This window comes from Moschus berezovskii, chromosome 12, assembly GCF_049115385.1.
Source record: "Moschus berezovskii isolate FMDL1 chromosome 12, NW_MosBer_1.0, whole genome shotgun sequence".
NCBI classification, from domain to species: domain Eukaryota; kingdom Metazoa; phylum Chordata; class Mammalia; order Artiodactyla; family Moschidae; genus Moschus; species Moschus berezovskii.
The window spans coordinates 9,411,107-9,432,926 of NC_142471.1; the positions used below are offsets into that span (position 1 = coordinate 9,411,107).

The 21,820-nt window shown below is 41.6% G+C and overlaps 1 protein-coding gene across 1 annotated transcript in view; it reads left to right on the forward strand.

The window, feature by feature from the left end:
* Nucleotides 1-16,180, forward strand: part of ACTN2 (actinin alpha 2) — an 81,007-nt gene extending 64,827 nt beyond the window's left edge. The window contains exons 13-21 of the mRNA XM_055425748.2: nucleotides 476-584; nucleotides 2,824-2,964; nucleotides 5,131-5,313; nucleotides 8,204-8,338; nucleotides 9,239-9,418; nucleotides 10,302-10,448; nucleotides 12,157-12,222; nucleotides 14,295-14,453; nucleotides 15,955-16,180. Of these exons, the coding sequence (XP_055281723.1) occupies nucleotides 476-584; nucleotides 2,824-2,964; nucleotides 5,131-5,313; nucleotides 8,204-8,338; nucleotides 9,239-9,418; nucleotides 10,302-10,448; nucleotides 12,157-12,222; nucleotides 14,295-14,453; nucleotides 15,955-16,113 (1,279 nt within the window). The 3' untranslated portion in view covers nucleotides 16,114-16,180. The remainder of the gene's footprint in view (nucleotides 1-475; nucleotides 585-2,823; nucleotides 2,965-5,130; nucleotides 5,314-8,203; nucleotides 8,339-9,238; nucleotides 9,419-10,301; nucleotides 10,449-12,156; nucleotides 12,223-14,294; nucleotides 14,454-15,954) is intronic.
* The last annotated feature ends 5,640 nt before the right edge of the window (nucleotides 16,181-21,820 follow it).

The window sequence follows — 21,820 nt, forward strand, 5'->3', positions numbered from 1 at the left end:
TCCAGCCTGATGCCCTTTGAGAGGAACCAAGGGCACAATGGGGTGCAAGCTGATCCCCCTCTCCCTCCCTCCCCCATGACTCATTTGATGTTCCAGTCACCGAGGTTTCAGCACGGCCCCCGGGACTGTCCTCAGGTCAGATTCTTGGCTTCATTTACAGGTACATCACCACTTAAAAATAATGCATTCCGGGGGCCTGGCCAAGAAAATGAAGGCAGAGTAAAGTTAACCCGGGGTGTCAGGAGGACAGCTTTTCTGTTTAGAAATCTGTTGACCACCAAGAATTTTCCTAATTCTTCCTGAGATCTGTCAAGAGAATAGTGATCATGTTTGCAATGCCAAACAAAACCCTGAAATACCCTGCTCGTTCTCCATTACATCTTTTTTTTTTAATTACTACCAATTTATTCTGAGCCTGTGTCCACTTTTCTTCATGTCATCTGGGAAAGTTATTCTTCATTTTCCCTTCTAATAGTGAACTGGACTATCATGATGCTGTGAATGTTAATGATCGCTGCCAGAAAATCTGTGACCAGTGGGATCGGCTGGGAACGCTTACACAGAAGAGGAGAGAGGCCCTGGAGGTGAGTCTCCAGGCCACCTGTTGGCATGACACCTTCTGATAGAGGTTCCTTTACTAACTCACTGTTATTCATTTTGTTTTTCTGCGTCATGATGTGTATAAACCGAAACAGATTGTCTGTGAACTTCCCTGGTGCTCCAGTGGCTAAGACGCTATGCTCCCAATGCAGGGGTCCCAGGTTCGATCCCTGGTGAGGGAACTAGATCCCATATGTCACAGCTAAAGATCCTGTGTGCCACAACTAAGACACAACACAGCCAAATAAAATAAATATTAAAAAATTAAAAAAGCATGTGTCGTGAATAGAGCTTCTGCAGAGAACATGAAAAGCAGGAGAACAGGGAAAATGGAAAGCTGGTAGTTGTGTTGTCATTTATCCATATGGCAGCGACACGCCATGTTGAATTAAAAATACAGAAATCCAGTAGTAATGAGATAATGGTATAAACTCATTTTTGTGAAATAATAATGGCAGTGAGTTTCCCAACGTCCTTATCTAAGAGTAAATTGAGCTGAGACTGAGTCAGGAAATAAGGAAGAATGGAAGTTGAGACGTTCAAAGGGAAGATGGCAACACATGTTGAGGTAAGTAAAAATGGATGTGAAACAGAATCAGGATGAATCTGGTCTTATTCAAGTATAAGACTTGGAGAAACAGAAGTAAGTGGCTGGTTTTTAGCTGAACCTAATCATCTCTCAGGAGAAGGAAATGACAACCCACTCCAGTGTTCTTGCCTGGAGAATCCCAGGGACGGCGGAGCCTGATAGGCTGCCGTCTGTGGGGTCGCACAGAGTCAGACACGACTGAAGTGACTTAGCCGCAGCAGCAGCAGCAATCATCTGTCAAGATTTCCCCGGTGGCTCAGTGGTAAAGAATCTGCCTGCAGTGCAGGAGATACAGGAGACACGAGTTTGATTCCTGGGTCAGGGAGATCCTCTGGAGGAGGGCATGGCAACCCATTCCAGTATTCTTGCCAGGAGAATCCCATGGACAGAAGAGCCTGGCGGGCTATGGTTCATAGTGTTGCAAAGAGTCAGACACAGCTGAAGCAACTGAGCACACGCACATGCTGTCTCCTCTCACCGTGAAGGACTTGGACGACATGAAGAAAGAAGCAGTTAGCAATTTTCTGAGTCTTTTCACCCTGACTCTGATGAAACTTTTAACATGTGTAATCAGCTATTAATATATTCACTTAAAGAAAGAAAGGAAGGACCGGGCATGTGACAGAGAAAGCTCAAATTTTTTGAACAGGAGGCAAAATGACTCCAACTATGGAAGAGTTTTAGATTCCAGATGCCTCCCTGCCTGCTTGCCAGCCTCTCTGCTATAGGAAACGAGCGAAGTATAGTTCTCTATGACTTGAAGCTTTGTGCTTTCAAATGCCCAGAAAGGCAGAGAGGTTCTCCAAGTTAAATCCTGAATGAGGATTTAAGAACATGAAAGTGTAATTCTTCCTGTCCTCTCTAGGTGGTTGACTGTTGGGAAAGGCACAGTGTTGATCATAAAATGAGAACAATACCGTGAATTTTCTGTGAACCAACATGGTTAGAGAATCAGGTCCTCTAACTTCTAAACTGTGCTTTAGCTGAAAGCACCTTACTGCATACTCTATGTGAATTCTCAGTCTTCCAAAGGTAGGATGTGGGGACTTTTCCGGGGGTCTAGTGGCTAAGAATCTGCGTGTCAATAGAGGGGACATGGGTTTGATCCCAGGTCCCTGGGAAGGTTCCACATGCCACGGAGCAACTAAGCCTGTGCCACAGCTGTTAATACTGAGCCTGTGCTCTGGAGCGCATGCTCTGTGATAAGAGAAGCCACTGCAATGAGACGCCTGAGAAACACAAGGAAGAGGAGCCCCCACTCGCCACAAGTGGAGAAAGCAAACCCGCAGCCACAAAGACCCAGCACAGCCAAAAATAGACAAATAAATAAATAATTTAAAAAATTATTATTATTACCAGAGTAACGTGTGGTAGAGTATTTTAAATACTTTCAGAACATTGTGACTCTGAATGTAGTTAAATCCACCTCTGATTCAGAAGGCACTTCAGAGACCTGCAGGGTTCAGCCTAATCCTTTGCACATCAGTTGATCTTTTTGTATGCACACGCTAGTGATGAGAGGGTTGTGATGAAACATTAGGTAATAGTTTATTGTCCTGGAGTGCATCTTTACATGTTCCGAGAACTTTTCATGATTTAGTCTGTGATAACACTGGCTTCTATTTCGTCTTCAGAGAACTGAGAAATTGCTGGAAACCATCGATCAGCTTCACCTGGAGTTTGCTAAGAGAGCAGCTCCTTTCAACAACTGGATGGAAGGTGCCATGGAGGATTTGCAAGACATGTTCATTGTCCACAGCATTGAAGAGATCCAGGTAACTGAACACAGCTCTGTATTCCCACTACTAGAAATGAATCGTAATTTCAAAAGAGTTCTCTCTTTTGTTTTGTCTCATTTTTTAATTAAGAAAAATGTGGCTGGGGGCAGCCCTGGTAGTCTAGTGGTTAAGACTCTGAGCTTCCACTTTAGGAAGTAGGGGTTTACTGCCTAGTCAGGAAACTAAGATTCTGCATGCTGTGCAGCAAGGCCAAACACACACACACATATATAGGGCTAGAAATCCCAATGTACCCTTTGACCTTTAGCTTAAAAATGTGTATACTACTTTGCTACAGCTAAAGTAACATCAGCCAAATAAAGGAGAACATGTTTAAAAGTGTATGTTCTTTAAAATAGAATGTGAAATCATATGAGCAGAATAGACATATACGCTCTTGGACTTAGTCACAGCAAATTAAGAGTTTATTGGCTGCTAAGTTACCAAGTTTGCAATGTTTGCATTTACTGTTCATTAAAATCTATAGAATTTCACCAGCATAAAAAAACCTAAGGCATAAAAACAACCCCACAAATCAGTACCTTCCACCTCCCACAATCCGAAATGTTCTGCTTTTGATCTCTTCTGGAGCATCAGTTACAAATAAGACTTAAAAGTGATTTAGGGAGGTGGTTCAGTTCAGTTCAGTCGCTCAGTCGTGTCCGACTCTTTGAGACCCCATGAATCACAGCACGCCAGGCCTCCCTGTCCATCACCAACTCCCGGAGTTCACTCAAACTCATGTCCATCGAGTCGGTGATGCCATCCAGCCATTTCATTCTCTGTCGTCCCCGTCTCCTCCCACCCCCAATCCCTCCTAGCATCAGACTCTTTTCCAGTGAGTCAACTCGTCGCATGAGGTGGCCAAAGTATTGGAGTTTCAGCTTTAGCATCAGTCCTTCCAATGAACACCCAGGATTGATCTCCTCTAGAATGGACTGGTTGGATCTCCTTGCAGTCCAAGGGACTCTCAAGAGTCTTCTCCAACACCACAGTTCAAAAGCATCAATTCTTCAGTGATCAGCTTTCTTCACAGTCCAACTCTCACATCCATACATGACCACGGGAAAAACCATAGCCTTGACTAGACGGACCTTTGTTGGCAAAGTAATGTCTCTGCTTTTTAATATGCTATAAGTTCCTCTCAAATACCCAGGACCCAATTTATTTAGAGACCATTTGATATATAATGGAATATAAAGAGAAAATACTGTTAGATTCTTTTTTTCTGTAAAATAGATTAATCATCAAAAATAATCTAGATATAAAAGAAATAGTGAAGGTTGGGATTTGAACCCAACCAAGGAGCATTCTAGAAGGGTTTGTACCTGATTGTAAGGGGAAAGAAGTTACTTCCATGAACATGACCTTTGTCTTCTGAAATAAGCTGTGACAGTATTTCTTGTATGCACTCTTAAGCAGAGGTTGGCAATCTAAAATCATTTTTGGAATAAGTGAGACATCAAAATATTCCTTGGAAGCCATACTTGATGCGTGAAGTAGTCGCTTCATTTAGTGAAAGGTTTGCTGGCAGCTGATTGGTTGCAGCATCTGTACTGAGTATTAGCATCACCCTGGAAGGTGGTCCCCATGGCATCTACATACAACTGAACATAAGGAGCTGCTGTCTTACACGCTAGGGTCTAAGGATAGGGTTGTTAAGTGGTGGCTTTATAAAGCCTGAGGGGAGTGAGTTGGTTTCTGTGGCCTTTTCTTTTGCATGAAAGGGATGTACTTCCTGGTGGTCTGTAGGTATAAAGGCAGCAAATGGTAGGTTCCTTTTGAGGGGCTAAGGCTAAATAAACCCTGGTCATTAGGAAGGGCAGCTAATTTAAGTTCTGTACGTTGCTGGTGAGTAAGACCTAAACAATAGCTGAGAATCATGATTAAATCAATTATGATTTTTAAAAGAAGAAAACAATTATTTTTTAAAGACTTTGGATTAATAGACACCAGTGAGTCATCAGGAGGTCTTTTTTTCCCCCCCATTTTGACGAACTTGACTTTTGTGTAACAGATAGCTTCTCTGAGACATTCAGAATTTGTCATCCACTGGAGAGTCCTGCAATTGTAAAGTTATTTATATGCCTGCGGAAGGGAATAGCAAACCTGTAAAATTCACTCTGAAGTAAGTCAGGTTTTCTCCACTTGTCTCTGGCTTAGAGCTTGATCACTGCCCATGAGCAGTTCAAGGCCACGCTGCCTGAGGCCGACGGCGAGCGGCAGTCCATCCTGGCCATCCAGAACGAGGTGGAGAAGGTGATCCAGAGCTACAGCATCAGGATCAGCTCAAGCAACCCCTACAGCACCGTCACCGTGGACGAGATCCGGTCCAAGTGGGACAAGGTGGGTGACTCAGGGTCCAGGGGTGGGCATGGAGGGTGTGGGGTGAGGCGGGTGTTCTCAAGTCGAGGTGGAGAGATGAGGTGAACCCCTGGGGAAGTTAGAGTGATTCCCTGGTGATCAGAGTTGCCTTTACCCCAAATTTCACAGCTGTGTTAAAAGAGAAACTGAGGCATAGTAGCAAGTTTAAGTTTTTTTTGAACAAAAGTCAGTTTGAACTGGGCTGCATCCAATCTAGCAGACAGAAGGGAGCTCCAAGGAGCTGTACAAAATGAAAGATTTTTATAGGCAGAAAAGAGTAGGAACAAGGAAGTTACATGGCCAAAAAAAGAAGGTTGGTTATTGCGAAGTTACTTCCCTTTAGGGGTCTACTTGGCAGATGGTCTCACTAGTGCTGATCAGGTGATTCCTGACTGACTGGTTTTTAAGATTCCATTTCTGGGAGAGCGGAAACTGTATTTAAGTCTAGGTCTGGTGGAGTGGGATTTAGCATAAGCGACTCTATTTTGGGCCTGTTGTCTTGTTTTTCACAGATGAAATATGTTACACTCTTCAATACCTAAATACATGTAGCAGTTTCTGTGATCTGTAAGAAAGTAGAAATGATTGTCCTTAAGGAAAATCTTATCAGTGTTAGCAAACTCAGTACAGGTTATGATACTAAAACTATTTTTAAAACCCCAGCTGAAAATTTGGTGGAATCCATTTTCTGCTGGTACTTCATCAGAGATTTTTAAGAATATGGGATAGACATGTCCCAAGTGTGTGTGAATTTAAAATATGGGAAAATTACTTAGGAAACTATATATGGGGAACCAAAGGACTCCCTGCTAGTTTACTGCCACTTATATTTTGGGAAACTATACAGATTTAATTATAGTCCAGTGGGATCATTTGAACCCTTTTGTCTCATTCTTAAGAAAGATTTATTTTCATGGTTTAAATTGTAGTATGGTTATCTTAGTAGGCTGCTAAGTCTTCAGTGAAGAAGTACACCAGGTGGATTTGAGGTAGCTTGCTAAAATGGCAACCCACTCCAGTGTTCTTGCCTGGAGAATCCCAGGGACGGCGGAGCCTGGTCGGCTGCCGTCTATGGGGTCACACAGAGTCGGACACGACTGAAGCGACTTAGCAGCAGCAGCTATAAAAACACACGTAACAGCTGTTTAGTTATAAACCATGCAAAAGAGGAGGGAAAGAAACAGGTATGGGAAAGAGAGTGTTAAACTGAGAGATAGTTAGTTCTTGTTTCTGACCTTAAAATTAGCTCTGGTCTTCTGAGAGTCAGAGTAAAAAGGAAACCGTGTTGAGCTGAGTAGTTTCCTTGGGTGGAAAAAGGGAAATATGTCATTTCTTTTCTTAAAATTTATTATTTTTTAATTGAAGGATGATTGCTTTACAGAATTTTGTTGTTTTCTGCCAAATATCAACATGAATCAGCCACAGGTATACACGTGTCCCCTCCCTCTTGAGCCTCCCTCCCTTAAAGTGAGATAAACTTTTCTCCTGTCACTTAAGTTATAAAGCAAAATTTTCCAGAGGGAGTTTTGTAAAAGGGACATTAAATAGTAATGTCTTTTTGCCAATACACACAGAAAAAGGCTTCTGATGTAGCTCTTTTGTCTATGGATTCAAAGAGAACTCAGGCATAGCATAAAATATAAATCACAGGGTACAAATGGAATGGAAAAAAATGTAGGCCAAGTGGGATCCTTTCTGGTGAGCCAACATTATATAGGGTTGCTCATGAACCTGGCAGGGGTTCCCAACGTTTTTGTGTCTTAGATCCTTTGGTAGTCCAGGGAAGCCTGTGGATCCAGTCTGATAAAAATATGTATAAATTCACAAAAAATATTAAAGGTTACAAAGCAAATAAATAGTTATTAAAATATATATGTGTATAACTGAATCACTTTGCTATACAACTGAAATTAGCACAACATTATGAATCAACTATACTTCAATAAAAATAAATATTAAAGAAGACCAAAAATATGTATTTTTAAAGTTGGAATATACTGCCATATTTTAAACCAAGATCTAATAGCAGATCTAGTAAACGTGAGTGGTGATGAGTGTCCATGATATTTTGAGAGGTTCAGTTCAGTTCAGTCGCTCAGTCGTGTCTGACTCTTTGCGACCCCATGAATCACAGCACGCCAGGCCTCCCTGTCCATCACCAACTCCCGGAGTTCACTCAAACTCATGTCCATCTAGTCGGTGATGCCATCCTGCCATCCCATTCTCTGTCGTCCCCTTCTCCTCCCGCCCCCAATCCCTCCCAGCATCAGAGTCTTTTCCAGTGAGTCAACTCGTCGCATGAGGTGGCCAAAGTATTGGAGTTTCAGCTTCAACATCAGTCCTTCCAATGAACACCCAGGATCGATCTCCTTTAGAATGGGCAGTAACTAATGAATATAAGAATGTGATTTTTGTTGTGATAAAGTCACAGTGGACTTAGTGTCCATATTCATAATCAAAGGAAATGCTCATTTTCCGCTGCAGCTGGGGAAAATAAGGATGTCAGTTTTGGTTCATTCAAGTTCGCAAATCCTCTGCACTCTGTACCCAGCCCTGCAACCCGCACCCCGCCCCATCCGGGTTAGTGCGGCAGGCCAGGAACCCCAAGCTGGACAAATGGTCAATGTCCCTTGTGCAGACTTAGCCTTCAGCAGGCACTGGTGGCACTGGGTGGCAATCAAGGCGAGCCTGAGCGCCCCCTTTAGTCTCTAAAGCAGGGAGCTCACTCCCCTTCCTCCCCCTCCCGCTCCCCGTCCTCCCCTCCTCTCCTACTCTGCTCCCACCCCTGCCCTCCTCCCACCACCACCTATCTTGGTCACTCCTCCTGGACCACCACTGGCCTCTAACCCCTGTTGTCCTCGAATCCTGGCAGGTGAAGCAGCTTGTGCCCATCCGGGACCAGTCACTGCAGGAGGAGCTGGCCCGCCAGCATGCCAACGAGCGTCTGCGGCGCCAGTTCGCCGCCCAGGCCAACGCCATCGGGCCCTGGATCCAGAACAAGATGGAGGTGGGTTGGTGCTTCAGAGAGAGCATGTCACGGCCTCCAATTGGTCCCCAAGCTGCCACAACCACTGCTCTCCACTCGGCGCCGTGAGAACCCTGTCCAAGCCACCTGGGTCTTACCCTGGGTGGCCCCTGGGCTGTTGCAGCCCGTGCATCAGTTTAGAGGGGGTTGAGGGGAGGATGCACACGCACCAAAGCCTGGCGAGGCTGTTCTTGCTGTCATCTGTTCATCTCGTCATTAAAAATGGTGATGAGTCTCCTTCTCAGTTTTCAGCCTCTACAGGACCTAGATTTTAAACCATCCATCCCTAAGGAGGATGCATGAGGAGTCACAAATACTTGGCATTTGAAGAACCTTTAAGGAAAAGTAATCTTTGAATGACACTGATTTCTGGGTTCATTTTATTACCAAGAACAGTGAAGAGACATTATTGACCTACTGTTGTTTTCTCTGAGTCCCCCCTTATGGTGATAAAATGTTAGCTTCTTTCTTAAAGAAGAGAGCATCTAAAAATCTAGGAAATTCTTCTGACCACTGATGAAGCATCCAGTGGTCTGAAATCTCTCAGGCAGCCACATTCCTGCAGACCATCCCCAAGTCTCCTCGAAAAGAGGCAGCTTCAGGCATCCGTCTTTATTGGAAGAGGCTGAAAGGCCTCCTTTCTTCATGGATCTTGGTTGATTTTTTTCTTTTCCTATTCTCTAGATAGATTAGAACTAGGGCTTCCTTCATGCTGTGGTACTGCCCTATTTCCTACTTCATCTGAAAAATAAGGGACTTTGGCTGCCGCCTAAAATGCTGGTGTAGCTGGCATCAGAAGCAGAACCAGGAAGGATGCCGCCCACATAGTCACTCGAGAGGCCGGCTCACCTTGTCCTCCTCCCCTGCCCTTGCCTCCACCAGGAGATTGCCCGGAGCTCTATCCAGATCACGGGAGCCCTGGAGGACCAGATGAACCAACTGAAGCAGTACGAGCACAACATCATTAACTACAAGAACAACATCGACAAGCTGGAAGGCGACCATCAGCTCATCCAGGAGGCCCTGGTCTTTGACAACAAGCACACTAACTATACCATGGAGGTACAGCTGCGGCACAGGCCTGCGGTGCCCTGGTGTCTGCTTGTGACCATTTCACCTAGTCAGGGTGTCTTCCGCCCACATTTGTCTCTATCTGTTCCTGTTTCATTCGACAAGTATGAAAGTGAGGGATCATTAAGCCTTTACTGTCACTTTATGTGAAACAGTTTTGTGAACTAGATCAAGCACTGTGTGTGGGTGATCAGTCGCTCAGTCACGTCCAACTCTTTGCAACGCCATGGACTATATAGCCTGCCGTGCGCCTCTGTCCATGGGATTTCCAAGTCAAGAATACTGGAGTGGGTTGCCATTTTCTCCTCCAAGGGGTCTTCCTGACCCAGAGATTATACCCATGTCTCTTGCATCTCCTACATTGTCAGGCAGATTCTTTACCACTAGCGCCACTTGAGCAGCTCAGATCAAGTGCTATATAGTTGTTATTTATCAACATCATCCTCAACTTTGTCATAATTATTATTACAACAGTGAATTCATTGCACTGCTTTGGAGAGACTCCCAGGAATGGGACTGTTTCATTTCTACCAGTTTGGCCCAGTTTGATCTTTCTGGGAACCAGTGGGTATAATCCAGGGCCCATCCTGCTACCTGGGGAACAGAAAGGTGTTCCTGGTGACAGAAAGACTGTACACTGTACATTTTATTCTACAAAGTGCTAGTTGTCACTGTTAGAACCCTGCTCCTCACTTCTGAGTATTTCCGACTACAGAATCTTGAAAGAAAGTGGAAAAGTAGAATTTAAAAAAAAAAGTATGGAGAAGTCCTACTTGTCTCCCTTTGGATTGACTCTCCTGTTATGAAAATGAGCAGGCAAGATTGACCTGCTGGGAGAACCTGGAACTGATCATTTTCTATTTTCTTTTGGTAGCACATTCGTGTGGGCTGGGAGCTGCTGCTGACGACTATCGCCAGAACCATCAATGAAGTGGAGACGCAGATCCTGACAAGAGATGCGAAGGGCATCACCCAGGAGCAGATGAATGAGTTCAGAGCCTCCTTCAACCACTTCGACAGGGTACCTCACTCCTAGTTATTTGAAAGGCAACACTGGGGACATCAAAAGATGTATTTGAAATAGCACTCATGCTGTTATTGTTAAGTCGCCACGTCCTTAAAATTTATTGGGAAACAGGATGATTAAGGCCAGAGGAAAAGAGCCACTGAAATGAAGTGTGCTAAGTTCTGATGTTGCTCGAGGTGACATCAGACAAAGGCTAGGTTTGTGGGCTCTTTTATACAGATCACTTAACAAATGCCTTTGTAGTTGGGAGCAAAGCAAGATTTATTCTAAGTGAGAGTGTATCCTTAACAGAATATAGTTGAAGGATTTAGGTCATTTTCTAAGCACATAAATACAAAGCTCTAATGTACTTTTCCTAATTAGCTATTTAGGTGAAGCACCTGATGAAAATTAGCCTACTCTTTTGCCATAAAACTTAATTTTCTTTTTTGATGAACAAAATCAGCTCATGAAATGTTATAAGGAAAATGTATCAACAAAATGATGATCATATAAAAAGTTTAGTGCTACTCTTAAAATATTATCTAATATTTTGATTTAAATATAATTGGATAAAACCAGTTCTTCACAAGAAAATGCCCAGTTTGCTTATCATTTAGTTAATAGTGACTCCTAAGGCCACATTCCATTTGTTAAAAGATCCCTAACAAAGTATATTTCATTCTCTTGCTCAGGACCCTGTGTATGATTTTCAAATATTAGTTAAATGGTTCTTAAAATGCCTGTGGACTAGACCAGCCATATTCAGGCCTATTAATGAGTTCAGAAAATAGACTTCTGATCAGGGAGCTGAAGCATAAATAAAGTATTATATCCAGAGATGGATACTAAAGTTATTTTGGCTTCAGCACAGCTGTACTGTCCATGCTATAACACTGACCTGACTTCCTTCAGGTCGGGTCATTTTCCTCCCATGGAGGGAACTAATCGTTGTTGCTGCACACATCACCTGGGCTTGTAGGAGGATAGCTCCGCTTATTTGGGTCACCTCAGAGAGGGAAAATCCACATCTGTTTGAATCCAGGGTAACGAGACTGTCTTTTGCAATAAAAGTCCAAAGGAGGAGAATGCAGAATCTGCCAAGCTTAAAAGTTTAAGTAAAGCAACTATATTCCAATAAAAATTAATTAAAAAAACAAAAAACCCAGCTTCCCAGTCTCAGTGAACAATTTACATTCATCTAACAAGAACTCCTTTCATACCAGCTTTCCCTTCCCACCCCCAGTAAAAAAATTAATAGAAGTTTAAGTTAAGGATTCTGTCTTGGAGGGGCTTGGGCCTGAGAGTGACTGTCATGCTGTCATCTTTGGGGGAATTTTACAAGCGAGGTCTGCCTGGGGCCTGAAGAGTGTGAGGCTTTCTCAGAACACTTACATTGTGTTCGGTCATCAGTGGGTGGCAGTGGGCAGCTTCTGACGTGGTCATTTTCAGTGGTACTGGATATTCCTCCTGCTTTCTTGAAGGTGTGGTCTCCATTTCTGACTGCTGTTTACCCTCCTTCCCTACTTTTTCCTTTTTAAGAAATTATTTTGTAATGTAATGTCCCTATGTTGGGTCTGTCCTTTCTGTAAATCAGACCTTTAAAAATTCTTTGACACATGTCAAAGTGTCCCTTCTCTTGCTGGATTTTGTTCCTGGTCAAGTAGAGTTGTTTATTCTGCCTCTAACACTCAACTTCTTTCTTCTTTGTCTTTGTTGGCAGAGGAAGAATGGTCTAATGGATCATGAGGATTTCAGAGCCTGCCTGATCTCCATGGGTTATGACTTGGTAAGACAGAAGTTGAAATTTTACTACTATGATATTCTACTGAGATTATTTAGGTTTGTATTTTAGAAGACAACTGCCTTAAACTATGGCATCACTTGGGATTGTTTCATTTACCAAGGTTACTAGGTAACATTGAAGGTTTGCCTGGTACCATATAAAAATAACTTCCCGGAGCCAGAACATATATTTTCATTCAGTCATTGGTCAGCTGGTTTTTTCCTTGTGAAGGAAGATAACATAAACTTTTCTGATGGTGTTTAAACAGCATTATTTGAGAGAGAATGGATATACCATACAATTTGTCCATTGAAAAATTTCCTGCTGATTTTTAAAGTGCTTTTTCCTCTAGTATTTTAGAAGGTAGAAAGTTTTTAGTGGGCTCCCCTGGTAGCTCAGTGGTAAAGAATCCACCTGCCAATGCCAGAGACACAGGGTTGCTCCTTGATCTGGGAAGATCCCATGTGCCTTGGAGCAACTAAGCCCATGTACCACAACTGTTGAGGTACCCTGTGCTCTAGAGCCAGGGGACTACTGCTGCTGAGCCCATGTACCACGGCTGCTGAAGCCTGTGCATCCTAGAGGCTGTCTGCATAACAAGGGAAGCCACCACAATGAGAAGCCCTTGTGCAACTAGAGAGTAGCCCCCGCTCTTTGTGACTAGAGAAAAGCCCACGCAGCAATGAAGACCTAGCACAGCCAAACAACTAAGAAATTAATTATTTTTAAAAAAGTTTAAAATCAGCTAAGAAAGCTTACATTTCCCTGTGGGTTGTGAGTACCTGTATTAACCTCACTTCTCTGTTACCTGTTAACACATTACTGACCAAAGACATATGAATATGTCTTTTGTTACCTGAACATTATTGACTGGAGATGTGAGAGTGATATAATTTATATCATCATGCGAAGCTGTTAGAGCTTAAAACTGACCAAGGGTTTATTATGCAAAACTTAACGATTGTTGTTATCATTCACATTTTGCCCCATTAGCTTCTAGTCCCAACTTGTGTATATTATAAACACAAGCTTATTACCATAAAATTTTCAAAAATGATGCATAGCAAAATTTTGAGTGAAGAAGAATTTTTCAATGAATTTTATGCAGATTCTTTCTCTGATTGTCCCAGTGACATATATACTTTAGTGTCTCATAATATGATAGTTCTTCCAAATATAGTTCTGATTCAGACGATGTAAAAATTAGACCAACAAAAAGACAAAATATCTTAATGATTGATTCTGATACGGAAAGTGAAAATGAAACTCACTGTGCTGGAAGAGACTTTATATAGGTGTCAGGTGTAATTATTGAATGTAATAACCTGCAAAGTGTTAGTGAAGTAACAGTATTAATTTTTGGCCAGTCAAAGCAAAAATCACTGTTCCACAGGCATTAGTTTCTGCGAAAATCCCCCAGTCAATAATGACTTAATATGTAATGTTGAACAGGAACTGCTTTGATGCATCTCCCTTTCAAATAACCACTGTGAGAGCCCACCTCTAACCAGCCTTCTCTTTGGCAGTATTATTCTTCTCAATTATAGCCTGAGAAAAGGCCTAAGTCTCTGAATTCTTCTTCCATAATTATGTTAAATCCCAAGGTAAAAGCAGTGACTCAGCAGTAAAGAATCTGCCTGCCATTGGAGGAGATGGGAAACGTGGGTTTGGTCCCTGGGTCAGGAACATCCCCTGGAGAAGAATATGGCAACCCGCTCCAATATTCTTGCCTGGAGAATCCTATAGACAGAGGAGCCCGGTGGGTGACAAAAAGAGTCAGAGATGACTTAGCAACTAAACAACAACAACCCGAGGCAACATGGATCAGGGAGAGAAAGGAATTCTGACATCAGGAGCTTCTGGGTTGATTCTGTAGCTACATTTCAGAATCCTTCAATGGCAGTAAAGTTAAGTCACCCATAAGAGGAATCTTCTAAAAATGGAAGGGAAGTGCAGGGAATATTTAAGTTTTCAAGCAAAAAGGAACTTGCATGCCAACAGGTAAAAGCGGGAGAGCAGCTCAGTTAGGAGTTGTGTACTGTTGAAGTAAATGTTTCCTTGCAACCTTGCCTCAGGGTGAAGCTGAGTTTGCCCGCATCATGACCCTGGTGGATCCCAACGGGCAGGGCACTGTCACCTTCCAGTCCTTCATTGACTTCATGACCAGAGAGACGGCTGATACCGACACTGCCGAGCAGGTCATCGCGTCCTTCCGGATCCTGGCCTCCGACAAGGTCTGCATCGACACATTTTCTTCTGCCTTTCTGACAGTCTACTGCTTTATTCCAATAAGAATGGAAACAATGTTGCAAATAATAATGATTTTGATACTACTGCATTTTATACCACATCAGCACTGAATTCAGAAAGCACTGAAACAGAACAGTGGTGTACTTAGAACAGGTTAAACACAGACATTCTGTCCTGGCATTTGTGCTTGGTCCTTGTAGGGAGTTTCATAGAAGGAGCCAGTAGTATGAATTTTGCAGGTTTTTTGTGTTGTTTTTCTGGTTCAACCCTACTTTACATTCTGGATTGGTAGATAAGATTTCTGAAAGATGAAACAGTACAATTCAGATGTTAGAAAACTGAGAACCTTCTCTCAAGGATCAATGACACTCACTGTGGCCAGCCCGTGGAGTAGAGTTAAATAGAGCCATTCATTCTTTGTAAAAATTGTCAAGTTTTTCATTACATGTAACCTAGAAATTAAGTAGGAGTTTAACTGCAAGTTCAGAATTTTCAAATCTCCCAAAACAATATTAAAACTTTTCAGTATGTATAAGTTCAATTTGGGATATGATCCCTTTGCCTTGTGTTCTAGCTGAAAGGGAAAGGAAGTTAGGATTCTAAAACACATCAGCTTGGCCATATTTATTACCTTAAAAAAAATCTTATCTGACAACATAAACTATCTTTAAAATAATTATGTTTGTTTTAAAATGAATCCTTTATCATGTGGATATGGGTTGAGGGGAGAAAGTCCAACTGATTTAGGAAATAATAAGCCAAGGCTTATCTAACACACCCAAAACCCTACTGTATATTACAGTATATTTGCTCTTTATTTATCTTCACCTATCAGTTTGTTTTATGAGAATTATCCTATTTTCTCTTGGACATTTGACATTAAAAACAAAAGACTCCGTTATTCAATGTCAGTTTAGCTTTGCTTTAGAAGGAGTTTTTCACCAGTGGCAACATGCCTCTAGTTTTTAAATAAATTGTGTAGGAAAGCAAGCACATATCACATGTATTTTTTAAAAACCACATTGATCATTTTAAATTAAATGTTCCTATATTTTCATTAGTGTATGCTGTAAACCAACTTCCCCTTTATCTTTCTGTATAAAATTTACATCATAGTATTTTTCACTGACATATGGCTCAGTTTGAGAAGCATTGATGGCACTGCTCCCTTTGCCTCTATGAAGCATATTAAATTTCCCACTGGCCAGAAGACAAATTACAAGTAAAAGTCAGCCTTTGGTTGGCTGTCCGGTACTGTGCCCGTCAGACTCCCTACCTTTAGTCTTTTGTTTTTTTATCTTTATCTTATATTAGAATATAGTTGATTAACAATGTTGTGTTAATTTCAGGTGTATAGCAGAGTGATTCAGTTAATGTTTTTTTTAACAATTAAATAAATGCAAGAAGTATGTCAGTATTTAAACCATATAAGTTCCAGTGTGTCTTGCCATTGATTTTTTAAAACATATGTGTACTGTTTTCCAGCCATACATCTTGGCGGAGGAGCTGCGTCGGGAGCTGCCCCCAGACCAGGCCCAGTACTGCATCAAAAGGATGCCTGCCTACTCAGGCCCAGGCAGTGTGCCCGGAGCCCTGGATTACACCGCATTCTCCTCTGCACTCTACGGGGAGAGCGATCTGTGAGGCTGGGGTTTTGTAGTCACTGATCAGAATGCAATAAAAGCTGAAGTCACAGTTTGTTTCTTGGAAACTTTGACAAGCTTTATTACGTTATAGAGGGAGAACACTTTTCTCGCAGCTCAGTTATTGCCAGCAATGTAAGATGGCTGAAGTTAAGTTTTTCTAGTAGATGACATAGTGTACTTTATAAGTAGGTTTCTTTACTTCTGAGTTTTTAGCTAAATGCAATGAACTATCAGGGGTTCTGCTGGTTTCTTTGATAAAACAAAGCCAATCCTTGAGTAGTGTGGCTGGGAAAGGTTGGGGGCGGGAGGAGAAGGGGATGACGGAGAATGAGATGGCTGGATGGCATCACCGATTCTGTGGACATGAGTTTGAGTGAACTCCGGGAGTTGGTGATGGACAGGGAGGCCTGGCGTGCTGTGATTCATGGGGTCGCGGAGAGTCGGACACGACTGAGCGACTGAACTGAACTGAACTGAACTGAACTGAAGGATAGAAGGAACATACAAAATGGGAAAATTCTGAAATATCCAAGATTCAAGACCAGAAAAACAATAGTAAATGTTTGACATTGAAAAAAAAAATTCTCCATATATATAATATGTTTATATGGTTATCTCTTGGGGAATATATTTGGGATACTGGTGTTTTGCTTTCTGGCTCATCCAAAGATTAACTATATTTAAGATAAATGGTAACTGTCACCTCATTAGCTGAACTGAATATTGTGAACTTCCGGAGAATATAAACAGACACCCCAAAAGACTTTTAGCACTGAAAACATTTTAGGTAGAAATCATAGTCAGCTCTTCGTTATTTAGGACTACATGGTCCAGTTAGTTGATCGCAATGCCTTACTCATACTGCAAAGCAGGAACCTCACCATGGAAGTTAGCTTCATTGTCAGGGAGGAAGATGGAAGCACTAGGTAAAATGTGTTTGGGGGGGATTATTGATTCCAGGTTTCTGTGCTTTTTTTTAGAGCTTGTTAGTATGTTAGATACGAGATGACCATATATAAGTGCTCTGTTTTTAAGCAAACAGGTGTCAATAGCAATAGTTATGATGGGGGACAAGTCAAAAGCTGCTATTTTTATAGCTTTCCAGGCAGAATTTCTCCTTTTTTGCCTTTTAGTTTTACTATCTGGTAGAGAGAAGGTGTTAGAGGGAAGAGTTGGTAGGAAAGGACTAATTCTCACCAACAGTAGAGGCAAGTTCTTTAACTGCAGAACCTTTACATACTTCAGGTGGATTCATTTTGTGTAGCAGGAATTCTTGATGTTTCTGCCAGCCCTCGGTGAGTGTCCCCACTGTGACTGGATGGGGCATTGCCACACATTCTTCCACGTCTATGTGGAAGCCCCTTGTAGAGGACACCAATGGCTCCTGCCATCCTATCTGTCAGCTTTCATTCATTTTTCTGCTTGTGCTGCTGTATGCTGTACCTCCCCTGTTTTTCCATCTTGTTGACAGCTTGTAAAGAATAAAGCAGGAATTCTTTTTATATCTGAATCCTTAATGATCAGATGAATTAGAAACAAACAAAAACAGTTGTAAACAGCAATCGAAGTGTTACTAGAAAAACAGTCATGTGCCTGTTAACCTATAGTCTTTTTCTTCAGATTTTTCTAGATTTCCACCAGAAATGGGATATTTTCCATTCATGACTGTCTTGTAACTTAATATTTTTACACAATTGGCCCATTTAGAACCTTCAATCTTTGTAAGTTTCATTGGATTTGCTTCGTTTTATTAAGTAGCTGATAGTTTACAAATTTCTGAAATCTGAGTCCTTGAGTTCAGTGCCAGATACCTTTGAGGTGGTGTTTAGGTGAACTGTGACTCCTTATTCTACTTCATGCAGGTGCTATATTCCAGCTGTATAGGGAGAAAAACGGGAAGATATTCTGCCTTTGAGGCTACTAGTGGGAATTTGTGGTGTTTTACGGTTGGTATAGGTAGTTCATCTTCCTAAAATTTTAGTTTCTTTACAACATTCAAGCAAGAGAATGGATCAACACTATCTGCTAACAAATGAAAAAGGGAAATAAACTCTGAAACACTTAATAAACATATTTATACTCTCATTTTAGAAGTTATTTTTATTTCTGAAGCTGAATTATTGATTAAACTTAATTTGTAAAAGAAAAGGAATCCTTGTTTTATTATTATTATTATTTCAACTAATAACCAGTTTCTTTGGTTAACCACAAACTTTCCTCACTTAAAATTTCCATCATCACTTAAAGCTTTCATTTGGTTTAGCATTTGTCTTGTTTAAAGAATTAGAGACTGGCTTGTTGGGTAGAGGGTAAATTTGAGATGAGGAATTAAAGTTGGCCCAGTTAGAGATGAGTGATGAATGGACTAGGGAACGAAATGGATTAGGAAAAAATTTTTACCCCAGATATCATTTCAGAATCCCCAGTAGGTATTTTGAAAATGTATGGCACCCCCAGCCCTAACCCCAGAGCTTCTAGTTGTGAAGGTCTGCGTTAAGACCTGGACATCTGCATTTTCTGAAAGCTCCATGGATGATTCTGCTGCTGCTGCTAAGTCTCTTCAGTCGTGTCCGACTCTGTGCGACCCCATAGACGGCAGCCGACCAGGCTCCTCCGCCGTCCCTGGGATTCTCCAGGCAAGAACACGGGAGTGGGTTGCCATTTCCTTCTCCAATGTGTGAAAGTGAAAAGTGAAAGTGAAGTTGCTCAGTCGTGTCCGACCCTTAGCGACCCCATGGACTGCAGCTCACCAGGCTCCTCTGTCCATGTGATTTTCTAGGCAAGAGTACTGGAGTGGCTTGCCATTGCCTTCTCTGATGGATGATTCTACTAACCCTCAATTGAAAACCACTGGATTAGAGGTAATGGAAAGGGTCATTAGTAATCAGGAAGTGTAAAACAGATAGAGAAGCTCTTACTGGAAAGGTTAATGGTTGGACCACATGAATGGCCAGGCCAACCCCTGTACCATCTGGTTGGTGATACACAGATATTGGCAATGGCTGAATTTCAGATGGGTACACTTGTCTTCATATTCTTTCCTGCTGCGTACCTGATTCACACATATTCATGAAATAAGCTGGAGATGAGCTCTCTACAGCCTTTAAGTGAAAAGAAGCAAATCAAAATGATATAAAGTCAGAAATGTGTATTTCTTTTTAAAATTAATTTTAATTGGAGTATAGTTGATTTACAATGCTGTATTAATTTCAGCTGTACAACAAAGTGAATCAGTTATACATACACATATATTCACTTTTTAAGATTCTTTTCCTATATAGGTCATTGCAGAGTACTGAGTAGAATTCTCTGTGCTATATAGTAGGTTATTATTAGTTGCTGCTAAGTCGTCCGGGAGTTGGTAATGGATAGGGAGGCCTGGCGTGCTGTGATTCATGGGGTCGCAAAGAGTCGGACATGACTGAGCGACTGAATTGAACTGAACTGAAGTTACTTCAGTCGTGTCCGACTCTGTGTGACCCCATAGACGGAAGCCCACCAGGCTCCCCCATCACTGGGATTCTCCAGTCAAGAACACTGGAGTGGGTTGCCATTTAGTTACCTGCTTTATATATAATAGTGTGTGTATGTCAATCTTAATCTCCTAATTTATTCCTCCCTGTCTTTGTATTTTAAGAAGCAGCGAATTGTTACCAAGCTGACAAAGACTCACCCACAGTTGCCTTGGGTTATTTGACAAGAAGGCACTGAGTGTGTTCAACTGTGTCTGTGAACTTTCTCAAATACCCAGGAGCGTGTGTAGCACTTTAACTGCGCTCTGGGGGATGTTCTCATATTTCAGATGGAATCAGCAGAGAAGGAGACAGGTTTTTTTTTCCCCCTTTTGGATTCATTAATTAATAACTCAGTACTTAGTGTGTTAGTTACTCAGTTGTGTCCAACTCTTTGTGACCCCATGGACTGTAGCCTGCTAGGATCCTCTGTCCATGGCATTCTCCAGGCAAGAATACTGGGGTGGGTAGCCATTCTCTTCTCCAGGAGATCTTCCCAACCTGTGGATGGAACCCAGGTCTCCTGCACTGTAGTCAGATTCTTTACCATCTGAGTCATCAAACAGCTGACAAATCATCATTCTTTTTAAGCTGGGAGCTGGAGACAGTTGTGATCCATCAATGGGAATCCCTAACCAAGGATTCCCCACGACCTTAAAGTCTTTTCGAAGTAATCTCCAGAGCACTGCAAACTTCCGTGTTGATAAAACAAACGGGCAGAAGTGATGGCAAACTGGAGTATCAGTAAGAAATAAATGGCTTTTTTGGGTCATGTATTTAAACATTAGGAATTCTTTTCAACTACTTTCAATAATAATACTTAGAACAAAGAAACAATCCAACTGAAAAATGGGCAGAAGACCTAAGCAGACACTTCTTCAATGAAGACATACAGATGGCCAACAGGCACATGAAAAAATATTCCACTTCGTTAATTATTAAGAAGTGCAAATCAAAACTACAATGAGGTACCACCTTACACTGGTCAGAAAGGCCATCATTTAAAAGTCTACAGATAATGAATGCTGGAGAGAGTGTGGAGAAAAGGGAACCCTCTTACACTGTTAGTGGGAATGTCAACTGGTACAGCCACTATGGAGAACATATAGAGGTTCCTCAAAAAAAAAAAAAGAGTGGCCATAAGATCCTGCCATCCCACTCCTCAGCATATTTATCCAGAAAAACACTAATTGGAAAAGACACATGCACCCCAATGTTCACTGTAGCACTATTCACAACGCCGAGACATGGAAATAACCTAAATGTCTATCGACAAATGAATAAAGATTAGTATACGTATACACAATAGAATACTACTCAGCCATAAAAAAGAATGAAACAATGCCATTTGAGGCAACATGGGTGGACCTAGAGATTATCATCCTAAATGAAGTAAGTTAGAGAAAAATACCATATGATATCATTTATATGTGGAATCTAAAATACAACACAAAGAACTTGCCTATGAAACAGACTCACAGAACAGATTTGTGCTTGCCGTGGAGGAGGGAAGGACTGGGAGTTTGGGATTAGGAGATACAAGCTATTATATATAGAATGGATAAACAACAATGTCTACTGTACAGCACAGGAACTATATTCAATATCTGGTGATAAATCATAATGGAAAAGAATATGAGGAAGAATGTATATATATGTCTAACTGAATCACTTTACAGTAGAAATTAACAGAACCTTATAAATCATTAAAGAATAATCCTTAGAATGATTTAACTTCAGTTGCTAAGTTGTGTCCAACTCTTGTGACCCCATGGACTGTAACCCACCAGACTCGTCTGTCCGTGGAATTTTTCAGGCACGCATACTGGAGTGGGTAGCCATTTCCTTCTCCAGGGGATCTTCCCAATGCAGGGATCGAACCCGGACTCTTTACCACTGAGCCACCAGGAAGCCCTAAGAATGAGTTAGCCAATTAGAAAAGCACCTCTGAAAAACCAGGCAGCATAGACTGGTAACAAGAATGCTTTCTGAGACAACCACAATTGTCAAGTTTCACTAGATAAAAGTTGTGGTAATTGTTTACATGCTTTCGTTTAGATTTGATGTATATTATATGAGAAAACACTTAAAACATATTTATCCAAGCATATAAAATATTCCCATTACAATCTTTGACTTACTTCATCTTACAAAATATTCAGTATGTACTATTTCATGTTAGCAAAAACATAT